This window comes from Rhipicephalus microplus, chromosome 4, assembly GCF_043290135.1.
Source record: "Rhipicephalus microplus isolate Deutch F79 chromosome 4, USDA_Rmic, whole genome shotgun sequence".
NCBI lineage: Eukaryota > Metazoa > Arthropoda > Arachnida > Ixodida > Ixodidae > Rhipicephalus > Rhipicephalus microplus.
In genome coordinates, this window is record NC_134703.1 from 112,196,664 (window position 1) to 112,209,686 (window position 13,023).

General features: G+C 45.3%; 1 protein-coding gene across 7 annotated transcripts in view; it reads right to left on the reverse strand.

Annotated features, from left to right (window-relative positions):
• Positions 1-13,023, reverse strand: part of LOC119172825 (uncharacterized) — a 246,908-nt gene that overhangs the window by 24,250 nt on the left and 209,635 nt on the right. For all 7 annotated transcript variants that reach the window (XM_075893505.1, XM_075893504.1, XM_075893503.1 and 4 more), the window contains 7 exons: positions 12,921-13,001; positions 8,501-12,829; positions 7,846-7,973; positions 5,828-6,098; positions 3,932-4,072; positions 3,216-3,291; positions 2,796-2,842 (listed from right to left, as the gene is read on the reverse strand). In XM_075893505.1, the coding sequence (XP_075749620.1) occupies positions 2,796-2,842; positions 3,216-3,291; positions 3,932-4,072; positions 5,828-6,098; positions 7,846-7,973; positions 8,501-12,829; positions 12,921-13,001 (5,073 nt within the window). The remainder of the gene's footprint in view (positions 1-2,795; positions 2,843-3,215; positions 3,292-3,931; positions 4,073-5,827; positions 6,099-7,845; positions 7,974-8,500; positions 12,830-12,920; positions 13,002-13,023) is intronic.

Consider the following 13,023-nt stretch of genomic DNA (forward strand, 5'->3'; position numbering starts at 1 on the left):
AGTTCTAAAGCTTACTAAGCGTAGAAAAATGAGCTCGTCCGATATGAATTTTATTATGCTACGTCTTCAAGTGCACTGATACCGAATACACACGGGCGATTTAGAGAAAGCCATGAAGAAAGCCTTACTGCAACTTTTACAGCGGCAGAGAAGTTCTAGTCCGCCCTTCTTCTTGCCTTTCTCTGTCCCTTCTCAGTATGCTTGTGCAATGAAAATATCTTATTACTTAAGAGTTACTCTGGTACCAGCGTTTCATGTATCACTTCGCACATAATCGTCGTGCCATGTACCTTTTGACCATGAATATGTAGTAACATAACCCTCTTTAACGAATTTATCACGCCGCTTTCCTTTGCAATGTTTCAAAAACTGAGAAATGTAAAGCAAGTAAGTATTAGAGCAATAGAATATGTAACATCGGAACTTCATTTATTGCAGGGCCTTAATTCTTGCTCGTTTAGTATTTTGAGATAAACGTAAACCTGCGTCCAAGTGAAATGCAAGCTATTGCCCAGCTGAGCGCCCCTCGAATCCTGTTTTCTATACGAAAAAGAAAAAAACAACTAGCAACCTGGCAGCCCCGGCAATGTCCCGCGAAGGTAACAAGTATAATATTTCAAGATTTCTCATTCAATCAGTACCCAATGGCCACTTCTATTGTCAGTTTACGTGCTAGCCATAGATCCAGTGGCCCTAAGAGGTTGTCAATCGATAAGGATACTGTTTCAGCCAGCGATAAGACTGGGCTTCACAATGATGTTACGGGGCGTTGAATTTCAGTACACTGATACATATATGAGCTTGACCCAAAAATTAACACAGAGTTTCTGTGGGCAACAAAACTTGCATCAATTTGAGTTTTTTTTTGCAGAATAAACAAATGAACAATAAACATGGGCAGGGTTGTAACAGCGCTCTGTTGTTGGGCGCTCGATAACAACGTACATGAGCATAACACATAGGCTTCTCTACTACGGGAAGAACGTCTCTTCGTAGACTACAGCATTAACGTCATTTTGTGTCACATAACCACGCATGATAATGCAGCAACAAATCATTCTGTGTAACCTGTGAGCACAGCATCACCAATGCGTACCAGAAATGGTTCTTAGCGACAATATGGCTCAACATGGGCAATGTTTCAAGTGACTATTTCAGTGAAGGTGCTCCTATATGGACGTGACGAATCTGAAAGCTTATGCTGTCTGAGCAACATGTGACTAGGTGGAAGCTCGGCTGAAATTCGTTGCAGATTATTGACATAGAAGAAACAGTCGGCAAAGGTCACTTTCAGCGAAATCTTTGTACGCCTCTTGAAAGAAGAAGTAGTTCAACAGAGCAAAGACGGGTTTACTACAACTATATCAATTACAATATCAATTGCGAAGACTGCGACAATGACGCCGCCAACAGTAAAAACTGAACGACGGCAATACCATGGTGAAGGTATTGCCGTCGGTGAAGGTAATGAAGGTGGCGACAACGTAAGGGCAGCGACATTTCTACAATAATAACGGCGACTAAAAGGGCAGCAATTACAGGAAGGGACCAACTACGATGCTCGCAACAATATACGAGCCCGCTAGGTAATGCCATGCACAAAAATGACACAATGTCAACTTCAAAGACGGTATTTATGCGAAGTCTACACAGTCAAGTTTCCGCACTTGCTCAGTGTTTTTCATTGCTGTTACAGAACAAATGTGAATAGTCGTTCTAGTACGGCTGCTCGCAACTGTCAGTCTAGACAGTGAAAAGAGACATTGACTGCCTTTCTATGACTAGTAACATCTCGCAAGAAGCTCCATACTATGGGTTGCCGTATTATCTCTGTACACAAAACGGAAGGTTAGGAAGAAACTATGCTTCGTCTGTCCCTAGCCCAAGAGAACACCAGGGCTTTTTGGGAGGAAGCACTTGGGTCTTCATGGTGGAAATGTTAGTTGAGACTCTGCCATCTATCGATCAAGCGTAAACTGGCGAAGAGCCACTGAATATGTCTCTCTCTGTCAATAATTTTTTATCATTACAAATTCGAAGACTAACACAAGGAGGCAACTTCAACTGAATTTATTTAGTGCACATGTCAAGAAAGCGAAAAGCTAAAGCTTGTCTAGACACATGCCGGTTTTTCGGCGTGCGGGTACTAAAAGCAGTGTTACAGACTCTTCGACTTGCCAACTGATGCACTGATGTCGCGAAACACATGAAGTCTAATAAGCAGTGCTTTTTTTTGTTCTTGTGCAGAACAATAAGATCAAGTTAGACCCTCACGCTGTATCAGACCAAAATGAGAATTGTGAGTCTATTCGAACTTGATCAATAATTCACAAAATCCGTTCTTAGGCAGCCAACAAATTATCAGTTTCGCATTATTATGCAATACTGCCCTAAAGTTTCGATTTTGTTTTAGCAATAACGCTAGAATTCTACGGGCTTATCGTAGGGTACCTAAAATTTTATATCTCTATCCTTCCATTACAATCCTTCCATTACAATACGTTCAATAATAAGTGGAACTGTGGCTAACGTAAGCGTCCACAACTTATCCGAGCCAAGAGTACAGATGTGAAAAACTGGTCGAATCGGAGCAAATTTGTCTTTTGGCTAGCTCATTAGTCATTGCACTTAGCGTGGCCTACGTGATTGACTCCGGCAACGGAACATTGCCGGAGCTAATCGCAGAGGCTGCGTTTTTAACGTGGAAGGGTTGCGACACTGCCGGCATTGGAACACTTTATGGGATATCTTTCACGGCAACAACGGCGCGTGTTCAGTGCGCAAAGTTTGCTTACCCAGACCGTTGATCTCGCAGCGTCGTCCAAGGAACATGCGGTTGCACCTGCAAAATAGCAAGAGGCAAAATCATAAACAAACAAAAGACTGCACGTTCGCGTCAGTAATAGCGATTGTGCGATAATACCTAAACATTCATCGGCATGCACAGGTTACTTTCATGCGTTTGACCACTGCATGCTTCATGGGTGTGCTGTGGAGCGGGAACTAAATTTGGAACGCACGCAACACTCATGAACTGTTAGCGACATCAGCACCATGCTGGCGTCACACGCCATGTTACATCGAACGTGGATAGCCATTTTCGCATGTTTAGAAATATTAAATAGGGTTCGAGAGTGTGTTAAGCCGTCCCAAATAAAATACAAGCTATCACACTTGCGTGAGCCAATGTAACGCCTGTTAAAGCAGCCACTCACCGGCAGCTCCTCTTTCCTTCGTCATTCACCAGGCATGTTCCGCGGCCGTTGCAGTGGTCGCAGTTCTTGATCTCTCCTATGTGAAAGTACAGACACACCTTGAGACAAATAGTAGCGAAACGAGCATGCGAAGAGCAACACGCTGCTCATGGCAATGTTTTTACTTTTGAACAAGACACCGGAATATGTATTATACGTGCATTTCGTTATTATATAGTGGTGAGCTACTTCATGACCCATGATACTGACGAAGCCGTGCACGAATCACACATTCACACACATACATGCATGCATAAGGAACACGCTAACAGAAGCGCCCGTGTTTGAGTCTTCTTTAGGTATGTGTGAATGTATCTTGCGTGTTGCTTCATTTTCATTGTGTACTTAGGTTTTACTCTGGCCCGTGAGACAAATACAGAGATAACCTTGGCACAGTCAGCAAGCCTTTCGTGTAGACTCGCAATTGCGTAAAAAGCTAGACGGCATCTCACAGCCAATATTTCCCTCGTCTCGCCTGCACACTTGTAATATTTAGGCATTTCCTCGTAGACAAGGGAAACTCAAGCTGAAACACCGTTTAGACGAGACTAGAATGAATGCAGCAGTAAACAGCACTAAGTGAGGTTTCACAGGGCCCGTCTAGGAGCTCGGCTCTGGTTAGCTCGCGTGTTCATACTTATTCGTACAGCGCAACGACGCGTGACAGACACACTGACCTGAGCAAACACGGCCCGGTCGCAGCGGGTCGAGGTCTTCGAAGCCACTCTTGCAGAAGCAAGTGTACGTTCCCGGCAAGTTGACACAGACAGCGAACCGGCCGCAGTCGTTTGCGTCCAAGTCGCCGCATTCGTCGTAATCTGCGAAGAGAAAAAAAAACGATATAGGAATAAAATGAAAGCAAAGCATAACGGATATCTAGAACTAATTTGATTGATTGATATGTGGGGTTTAACGTCCCAAAACCACTATATGATTATGAGAGACGCCGTAGTGGAGGGCTCCGGAAATTTAGACCACCTGGGGTTCTTTAACGTGCACCCAAATCTGAGTACACGGGCCTACAACATTTCCGCCTCCATCGGAAATGCAGCCGCCGCAGCCGGGATTCGAACCCGCGACCTGCGGGTCAGCAGCCGAGTACCTTAGCCACTAGACCACCACGGCGGGGCCGGAGAACTAATTTCTCGTTCGCAGTATATATATATATATATATATATATATATATATATATATATATATATATATATATATATATATATATATATATATATGAGATCTAAGAGACAGTAATGCCAAGGAATGTACAGGGGAAGTTTTTAAAACCAATAGAATGTAAAAAGAAGAAAGAAAAGTGGATGAAAAAATTACCAACTGTGAGCAGGAATCGAACCTACGACCTTCGAATTACGCGTATATATATATATATATATATATATATATATATATATATATATATATATATATATATATATATATGTGTGTGTGTGTGTGTGTTCTTTACTCCTTATTATATTTATGCGATATCCAGAAGTTTCTGTCGAAAAATATTCATTGTAATGAAAAATAAACACACTAAAGGTGACCATGTCAAGAAAACTGATGCGACGTAAGGCTCACATAAAATAATCTTCTATTCACACATATATGCAAGTATACGAGTACATACCATATCTGTAGTGGTCGCTAGATCTCGTTGCGTATCATATGCATTATATCAGAATTTTCGATAGTGGGAAGCTCTACCTAGCTAAGAATCGTGTAATTTTTCTACCCTTCGTTCCTACGATTTGTCAGCTGTTCTCCGTCGTCTTTCTCACTTCGTTTTTTCCAGGCCATGCATGAGACTTCGTTCTCTCGTGTTAAACGTCTGAGACGCCCTCTAGGTTCCAGAGTCCAGCAGTGAATGGTGAACGTACTGGCAGTTACACTGAAGGGCTATAATCGCAGAACGGTACTACCATGTCGGTTGAAAACACAACATACTACGTTACCCAACCGAGCCATTCATTATAAAACGGTTTTACCTGCCAACTCAAATAGCCGTCTTAAAGCACCCAAACAACTCGATTACGCGCGCTATGCACGTAACTTTAGACCTATCTACATTCAACCTAGTCTGTTAGGAATAATTCAATGAAGTCTACAGCATGCCCTTTCTCCTTTCAGCAGCCGCGCTTGCAAACAACGAAGCATTTCATCGCAGCCATTTCCTGCATTTGAAAGAATATGGCGAGTACTGTCACAAGCATTGAGGAAGAAGATTTACAAAAATATACAAGACTACTAATAGTTGGCGGGGTTCATGTGGTGCTTCAAAAATGGTAAGCTGACATGATTAGTAGCAACGCGTCTTTTCGAGAAACTAACACAGCTTGTGTAAAGGACAACTGAATTTTGTAATAAATTTCTAGTTAGCATGTCGTATGATTATCTATCACTCTATTTTAATTATATATGCAATCTTTCCTCTTCGTACTGTGAGTGTAGTTTGGTAGACTAGCAGCAGACCTAACCAATACACTTTCTGTCTCCTGCGTCCGCAGTTTCTTACGCCGAAACGAGCGTTTAAGTAGCCTTAAGCGTCGTTCGCTGTGGCATTGTCTTACTCTTACCTTGAACGGCGGCGACCGCGTGAACGTTGGGGCTGACAAATAGTGGGCTCTTTCCGATGCTGTAGTTGGACTGTCGCAGCGATCGGGTCAGTTGTTCCCGTATCACCTCGGAGGTGATGGCCTCCGACCTCGACATGGACACTGTGAAGTTTAGCAGGATGCCCTGCGGAGCGCTGTCGGCCGTGTCCAAGTCATCGGCCGCCGAGATGCTGTTCAAGTTCGACGTCACAAAGTGGCTCTCCACATCCGTCTTCTTGTAGGCGTCGCTCATCTGCGGTCGCAAACGAAGAGGTCAGGAATGGTCTTTTATGCGTAAGCTACGTAGTCATGTATCTCATCGAATCAGAGAGAACTTTGCAGCCAGAGGAATACTTGACATGAATGTCGTTGTCGCAAAGAGGACGCCGTTAGAGGGAACATTTAGATAGAAGGACTTGTCTCAGGGAACCCTGACGGCCTCCTCGGGCGTTTGTTCAACTACTTGTTCTTTCATCACGTGAGAAATGCAGCGTCGTTAGAGTGGGACAAGCATACAACGAGCACACTTGCCCGTGGCATACAATAGACATGGAAGTTACATGTCGTAGTTCTTGAATGCCCTCACTCGAAATGATGTTGCAGTTATTGTTATTATTCGATGCGCTACAATGCAAGTATCTCGGCAACCCGAGCTTTCTAGGGCTTTCTGTTGTGCAAAAGCAACGAGCACGAACAAAGTTGTATATATAGCGCCAAATATTTTGTGATCAAATTTAAACGAGTGGCTTCTGCTGGACTCTATGCTATATGAGAAACACGCGCACGAAAGAATCACTCAAGGTGTAGTACAAGTGAATGGCACCCACACTGATATCACAGACAAAAAAGAATATCCGAAGCTCTTTGGCAGTAAAATCAGTAATGAGGCTGCTCAAAACTTCCGAAAGAATATTACGCGAATATTGTGTATTACAAGAAATGAAATTTCTCTGTCGTTATAAAAGCCAGCGATTTTTTTTGTGACTTCTTACAAAACGTTTTGACGGCTTATTATGAACAGTAGTTGAATACTCTATTTTGGGTTAGTTTATAATACGTAGAAAGAACGGCTCATTAAGGAATTTTATACAGGGCAACATGTTATTAAACGCCACATGAAGAAGTGCTTGAAATATCCTGTTGTTTTCTCAATGAACCACTAGTGAGATATGCTTTTTGTAGTTAAAGAGGTTAGGAGAAACAAATACCTGAACAATAACCCATCTTGTTTAGATAATGATGATTGATTTGATTTGTGGGGTTTAACGTCCCAAAACCATGATGTCATTATGAAAGACGCCGTAATAAAGGGCTCCGGAAATTTCGACCACCTGGGGTTCTTTGACGTTCACCCAAATATGAGCACACGGGCCTACAACATTTCCGCCTCCATAGAAAATGCAGCCGCCGCAGCCAGGATTCAATCCCGCGACCTTCGGGTCAGCAGCCGAGTACCTTAGCCACTAGACCACCGCGGCGGGGCATCTTGTTTAGATAAACAGAATCGAATAACAATCATTGTTTGAGTTGAACGTCCCGATACCGCCGTATGATTACGAAAGACGCCGAAGTGGAGGACTCCGGAAATTTCGACCACTTGGGGTTCTTCAACATGCAACTAAATCTAAGCACACGGGCAGCAAGCATTTTCGGCTTCATCGAAATTGCGGCTGCCATGGTCAGCATTCGATTCCGCAACCTGCGGGTCAGCAGCCGAGTGCCTTAGTCAATAAACCACCGTGGCGAGTCCATAAGCTGAATCTATAAGGAGATGTTTAGCAGTAGCTTCGGAATGCCGTCCTGACTTTTGCGAAAAATGCTGAGTAATTTTCACAACAATGTTTCTCGTTGAATATGTAATTCAGTTGGAAAATGCTTAGATGCTGATATGCGTAAGCATGAGCACCTCATTGCACTAATTTCTCATAAAACTGAATAAAATAATCACAATGATAAGTAGCTAGGATTCCGCAATAGTTAAGTTCCCATAGTGAACTTACTCCTTTCTTAGCTGCGTCGGCAATTTGTTGGAATTCTGTGGAAAGGCTGTTGGAGAACTCGGTGCGATACGACACCGCCGATTCTCCCATCTTCACAACACGAAGGATAACAACGTACGTCTCGACCTCTGCAAAATAAAAACACACACACGCACACAATTATGCAGACGTGCACGTAATTTCCTAAAGCAAGGCAACGTAGGACCTTCACCCCCTCTATAATTACCGTGTACCGGACTGTGCCACTTATGCTTGACGCACAATTATCCAGCTTGTTATAAGAAAATCGACAAGAAATATATAACAAGAAAACAATTTAGAATAAAAGGCTAAGAGTTGAGGTACGCTATAAAATCTTTACAAGACCAGTACATAACATGCGAAGATTCACTCCTTCGTCAAGCCATTAATATATATATATATATATATATATATATAGCCTTTCAACGAACGAGCAGTTAAGTTGACCAAGACGCGGGTAAATTGTTACTCCGGCATTCTATAATTTTTGTTTCCTCTAAAGTGGTCACTTAGCATAGTTCTTATTACTAAGTTTTTGAGAAACAGTATCGTAGAAATAATAAATATCGCACTGCAATGTGTGTTAGTCAGTGTGAACTTTATGCTTGTTTACTGACGAGGTTAAAGAAATTACCTGTGCAAGTCTTGTTGCCATCGTGCCTTCCGTAGCCAGGCTTGCACATACACTGCCACGTGCCGTCCAGTGCCTCGCGGCAGACCTCGTAGTTCGCCACGTTGCATCCCGGCAGACATACTGGCGGATAGCCATCGACAGGTGTCACCTTGCCAGGCTTGGTCTTTGGAGGCCTGCTCGGCTTCGGTGTGGTCGTCGTAGTGGTTGGTGGTTTTGGGAACGGTATCTTGAACTTTGGCCCCGTTGGCACTGGCTTGGTGCTCGCCGTGTCTGGAGGTCTGGACGGAGCTCTGAACGGGATTACCGGGCGTTTGCCAATCGCCGCGGTGGTCGTCCGAGGCGTCGTGAGGCGCCGCTGAGGAGGTCGCAACGTCGGAGGCGACTTGCTGTCGGCGGACTCCGGAATTCTTCTTTTGACCTCGGGCGTTACTTGCACAGACGTCGTCGGCAGGTTGTTAATGGAAGAGGAGCGAGTCGGTTCTGGTCTTTCCGTTGGAAGCACCAACGTCCGAACCACGGTCGTTGTGATGGAGTTGAAGATGAGGGTTGTCGTGGTGACCGTCGTGGTGGCTTCGCTCGGAAGAGGCGTCGTCAGCTGCGCCTCGACGGAAGCGGAAGGTTCGGGCAGGGTGCCCAGGATGGTGCGGCTTCCGATGATAGTCGACACAAAAGTCCTGGGTGGTATGGTCGTAGTAAATACAGATGTTATTGTCAGCGGGCTGTCTCTCGTGTAGTACACCTTTGTTGTCGTGAGCGTGAGAGTTCGAGTGAAAGACTCCACACTCGTGACGTATTGCGTCACGGTTGACAAGCTCGTGGACACGGACGGTAGTATTGGCACTCTTTCACCATCAAGTTGGAAGAAGATAGTCGTAGCACCGCTGACTGACTTGGCACCACCGACGACAGAGGATTGAATGGACGAGAGAAGTGCTTCCGAGGAATCTTGCGTACCTGGCAGGATGGGTGTGAAGCCCTCTCCAAAGATGGTGGTTGCTCCTGTGATCTGAACTTCGCTTACGAGAGAAGATTGGAGCGCTTTAGTGTCGGGGAAAAAGATGGTCTGGACACGAATGACCTTCGATTGTTCTTTCAAGTCTGATATTGTGGCATCGTCCTTGTTGTCCTCCACACTTTGTGTCAGCTCAGTAAGCTTGTCAAGGTCATCGAAGAAGATGGTCTTGTCTCCGGTTATGACATCTGTGTTAGCGTCCAACGCCGGTGTGGCCTCAGTGGTAGGAACCGAGGCCTTCTGGACGCTACCGACAAGGTGTACAGATGTGTCCTTGTCAACTCGCTCCGGAACGTCCTCTCCATCCCCTGTGTCATCATCGTAGTGGGCGTCCGTAGGAAGAATGAACACAGTTTCCGCCCCGGTGAACACGTCTGTGTGGAAGCCCTCTCCCATAATGGATGGCTTTCCATGCAAGAGCGAAGTGAGAGCTGGACCATCGAAGGAGTCACTATGCACTTGACTTCGCTCAGCGGCCGACATATCGGACGCGATTGCGCCAACCGGTATGTAAACGGGCTCTTCAATGTTACTTACTGTCACACCATCACTAGGAGGAAGCGGCACGTCCTCCTTCACTTGACTTGGATGAAGGTCACTTGAGCCATCAGTACCATTCTTCTTGCCATTAGACAAAAGGTGAACTATGCCTTTGATGGCTTCTCCGATATTTCCGCCAATATTAGCATTCCCTCCGAGCACATCTGCGAGGTCAATAATGGAACCTGGCTTTATTGGCTTAGATGGCGAGCTTGTGCCTGCCTGACTGCTTCCACCTGCAGCGCTGGGAGATAAAGATGGAACGTGCTGAAAGAATGGTATCTCTGTGGCAACAACGTCGGCATGAGGTGGTGCTGCGGCTTTGCTTGGAGCTATAGCTTGTGTTCGTGACGTAAATGTTGCCTCTGTGAGCCTTGTTAGAAAACCGTCTGTGCCAGTTACCATAAATAATGTAATGCTTGGGGGCAACGTGGTGGTTTCGTTGTCGTGGCCGACATATTTGGTGCTGCTTTCCAAAACGGTTGTAGATGTGACAGGGGCGGTGACTGACGTAGACGTAAAGAAAATACTCTGAAGGATTTCCGGGAAGAGTGAGGATGACGGTACAAACACAGGAGACAGCATCGAAGATGTAAACAGCGAAGATGCGGACACAGAAGCGATTGAATTCGCGTCTTCTTCTTCCTGACTGGCCGCAATGTCAGTAAAGAAGATCACGGTAGAGCCGTCAATAACCGTTGTGGAGACTCCCATTGATGACCTCGTGCTTTCTTCTTCAACTGACGGTGACTCAAGAATTGCAAACGATGGTGTCACTGTTGTAAGCGTCGGGGAAGAAGCAGGAATAAAACTAGACGACGCGTAAAGCGTAACAGAAGACTTACGAGGGATACCAGTGGAAGGACGTCTGAGACCACTTCCGAAAGGCGGTCTCTTTGTTTGACTTGCTGACGTTTTTCTGGACGGTTCCACTTTCTCTTCTTTGATAGGCTTGTACAAGGAAGAAGTAATGATATTCACTTCCGGAACAAAGCTGGTTGACGAAGACGGTGATATAGTGGTCGACACAAGCTGCGTTATAACTTCTTCTGATGACGACACGATCGTGTCAGAATCACTAACAAGGGTGGTGAAATACGTGTAGGTGGTCATATGCGTCAAGACAGTAGGTGTAGGTCTCAGGCGAGATGACGTAGTTGATGGCTTCGAGCCTATTCTTGTGGTCACAATCTGTGGCACAACTTGTTCGCTTGAAATCACAATCTTGTCTTGGCCACCAAACAGTGTAGTATAGAATGTGTATGTGGTATACGTCGTACCGGTTGTGTACAGCTTTGTATCATATGGAGGCGTAGTTGGCGTTGGCCGAGTGTAACGTGATGTAGATGTCGTTGTGGGCCTTGAAGAGGAACTTGTTGTCAAGGTCGTTGCAGGCGCAGCAACTGTGGGTATCCTGGTAGGTGGCGTCGTTCTCACTGAGGATGTGACAGCCCCGCGCGGCACGAACAAAGTGACGTGAGACGTAACAACGTTTTCTCTGCTTGCAATAATAGAGCTTGAGTCAGTGTAGAATGTCGTGAAATAAGTATAGGTAGTGTAGTACGTCCTCACGGAAGGAACCAAATCTGCAGGTGCGCCTGTGTGAGATGGCAGCACATAAGATGGCGTGCTAGATTTAGCTGGTGCAACGGAATAAAGCGCTGGTGTAGATATGGGCCTCGAGTAGACAGAAGGTCGGGAACCAGCCCTCTCTGTTACAACTGTCGTACCAATTTCTTCGATCGATGACAGTATCGTCTCGGTTCCTCTGAAGAACGTCACATACTGCGTTTGTGTTGTAAGATACGTCCTTGTGGTGAATTCTGGAACCGAGGTCGTTGTCGGAGAAGGTGAATAGAGAGACGACAGGACAGGAGTAGCGAGACCATGAGGAATTGTGATGGTGACCACGTCTGAAAGAACCTCTTCAATAGATGTTACGATTGTGCTTGTTCCTTGGAAGAATGTGATAAAGTTTGTCTGCGTCGAATACAAAGTGCTGAGAACAGTTGATGGCTGAAGCTGCTGTGATTTGAGGATGTCGTTGGCTTGGTAGGGTTGCGGCTGCTGACTTGCGTAATGCTGTGACAAGAACTGATTTTGATCTTGGTAGTGGTAGCTCTGCTGTGGTTCGGGGCGAGAGAAAATTGGAGTGGACAGCGGCTGAATCGACAGCGTTGGTTGCACAGTTCTCGTAATTGTGAAAGACTCAGTGATGACGAATACTTGTGACTGAACTTCTTCGAAAGGCGTTACTACAGAGCTTGAGCCATTGAACAATGTGGCGTAAAATGTGAATGTATTGTACGAAGTACTCGTTACTACGCGCTCACTTGTCTCCAAGTATGTGCTTGGTTCTCTAGGCTCGGGCAAGTAGGGCGTTATAGTAGGGTACAGATTCTGCGTAACTGGAATGGTAACAGTGTTCGAAATAACTTGCTCGGAGCTTGCGATAGATGAAGAGTCGTCTGTGAAGAATGTTGTGAAGTACGTATACGTCGTGAACAAGGTTTTTGTGCTATATGACACAGAGTATGGCTGTGGTGTCACATTCTGGCCATCAAAGTTCTCCTTCATCAAGACTGCATCCAGCAGCAGCGTTGGCTGCAGTGTGTAAGGCGTGGGCTGGTGGGGGAACAGGTGCGTAGTCGCTTCACCGTCACCTCCACTGGCAACAATAAGGGTAACACCATCAGAGACTCGCGTTGATAATCCAGGCCTTTGTTGGTAGTGAGACGCCAAAAGGTTCAAGGATGATTCGTGTTTCGGCGCAGCACCTGTAAAAGTACATGTACAAAAATACTCAGAAAATCACCCCAAGTATACATATATTAGCACTTCTAATTCGCAAGAACACTGAAAGCTTACCTCTGCCAATGAGTTGGGCATTCTGGTCTCCGATAATTTCTGGGTAATGCGATGCGTGCAGGGGATCCACACGACTTGCAGCTAAAATAACGTCACAATTAGT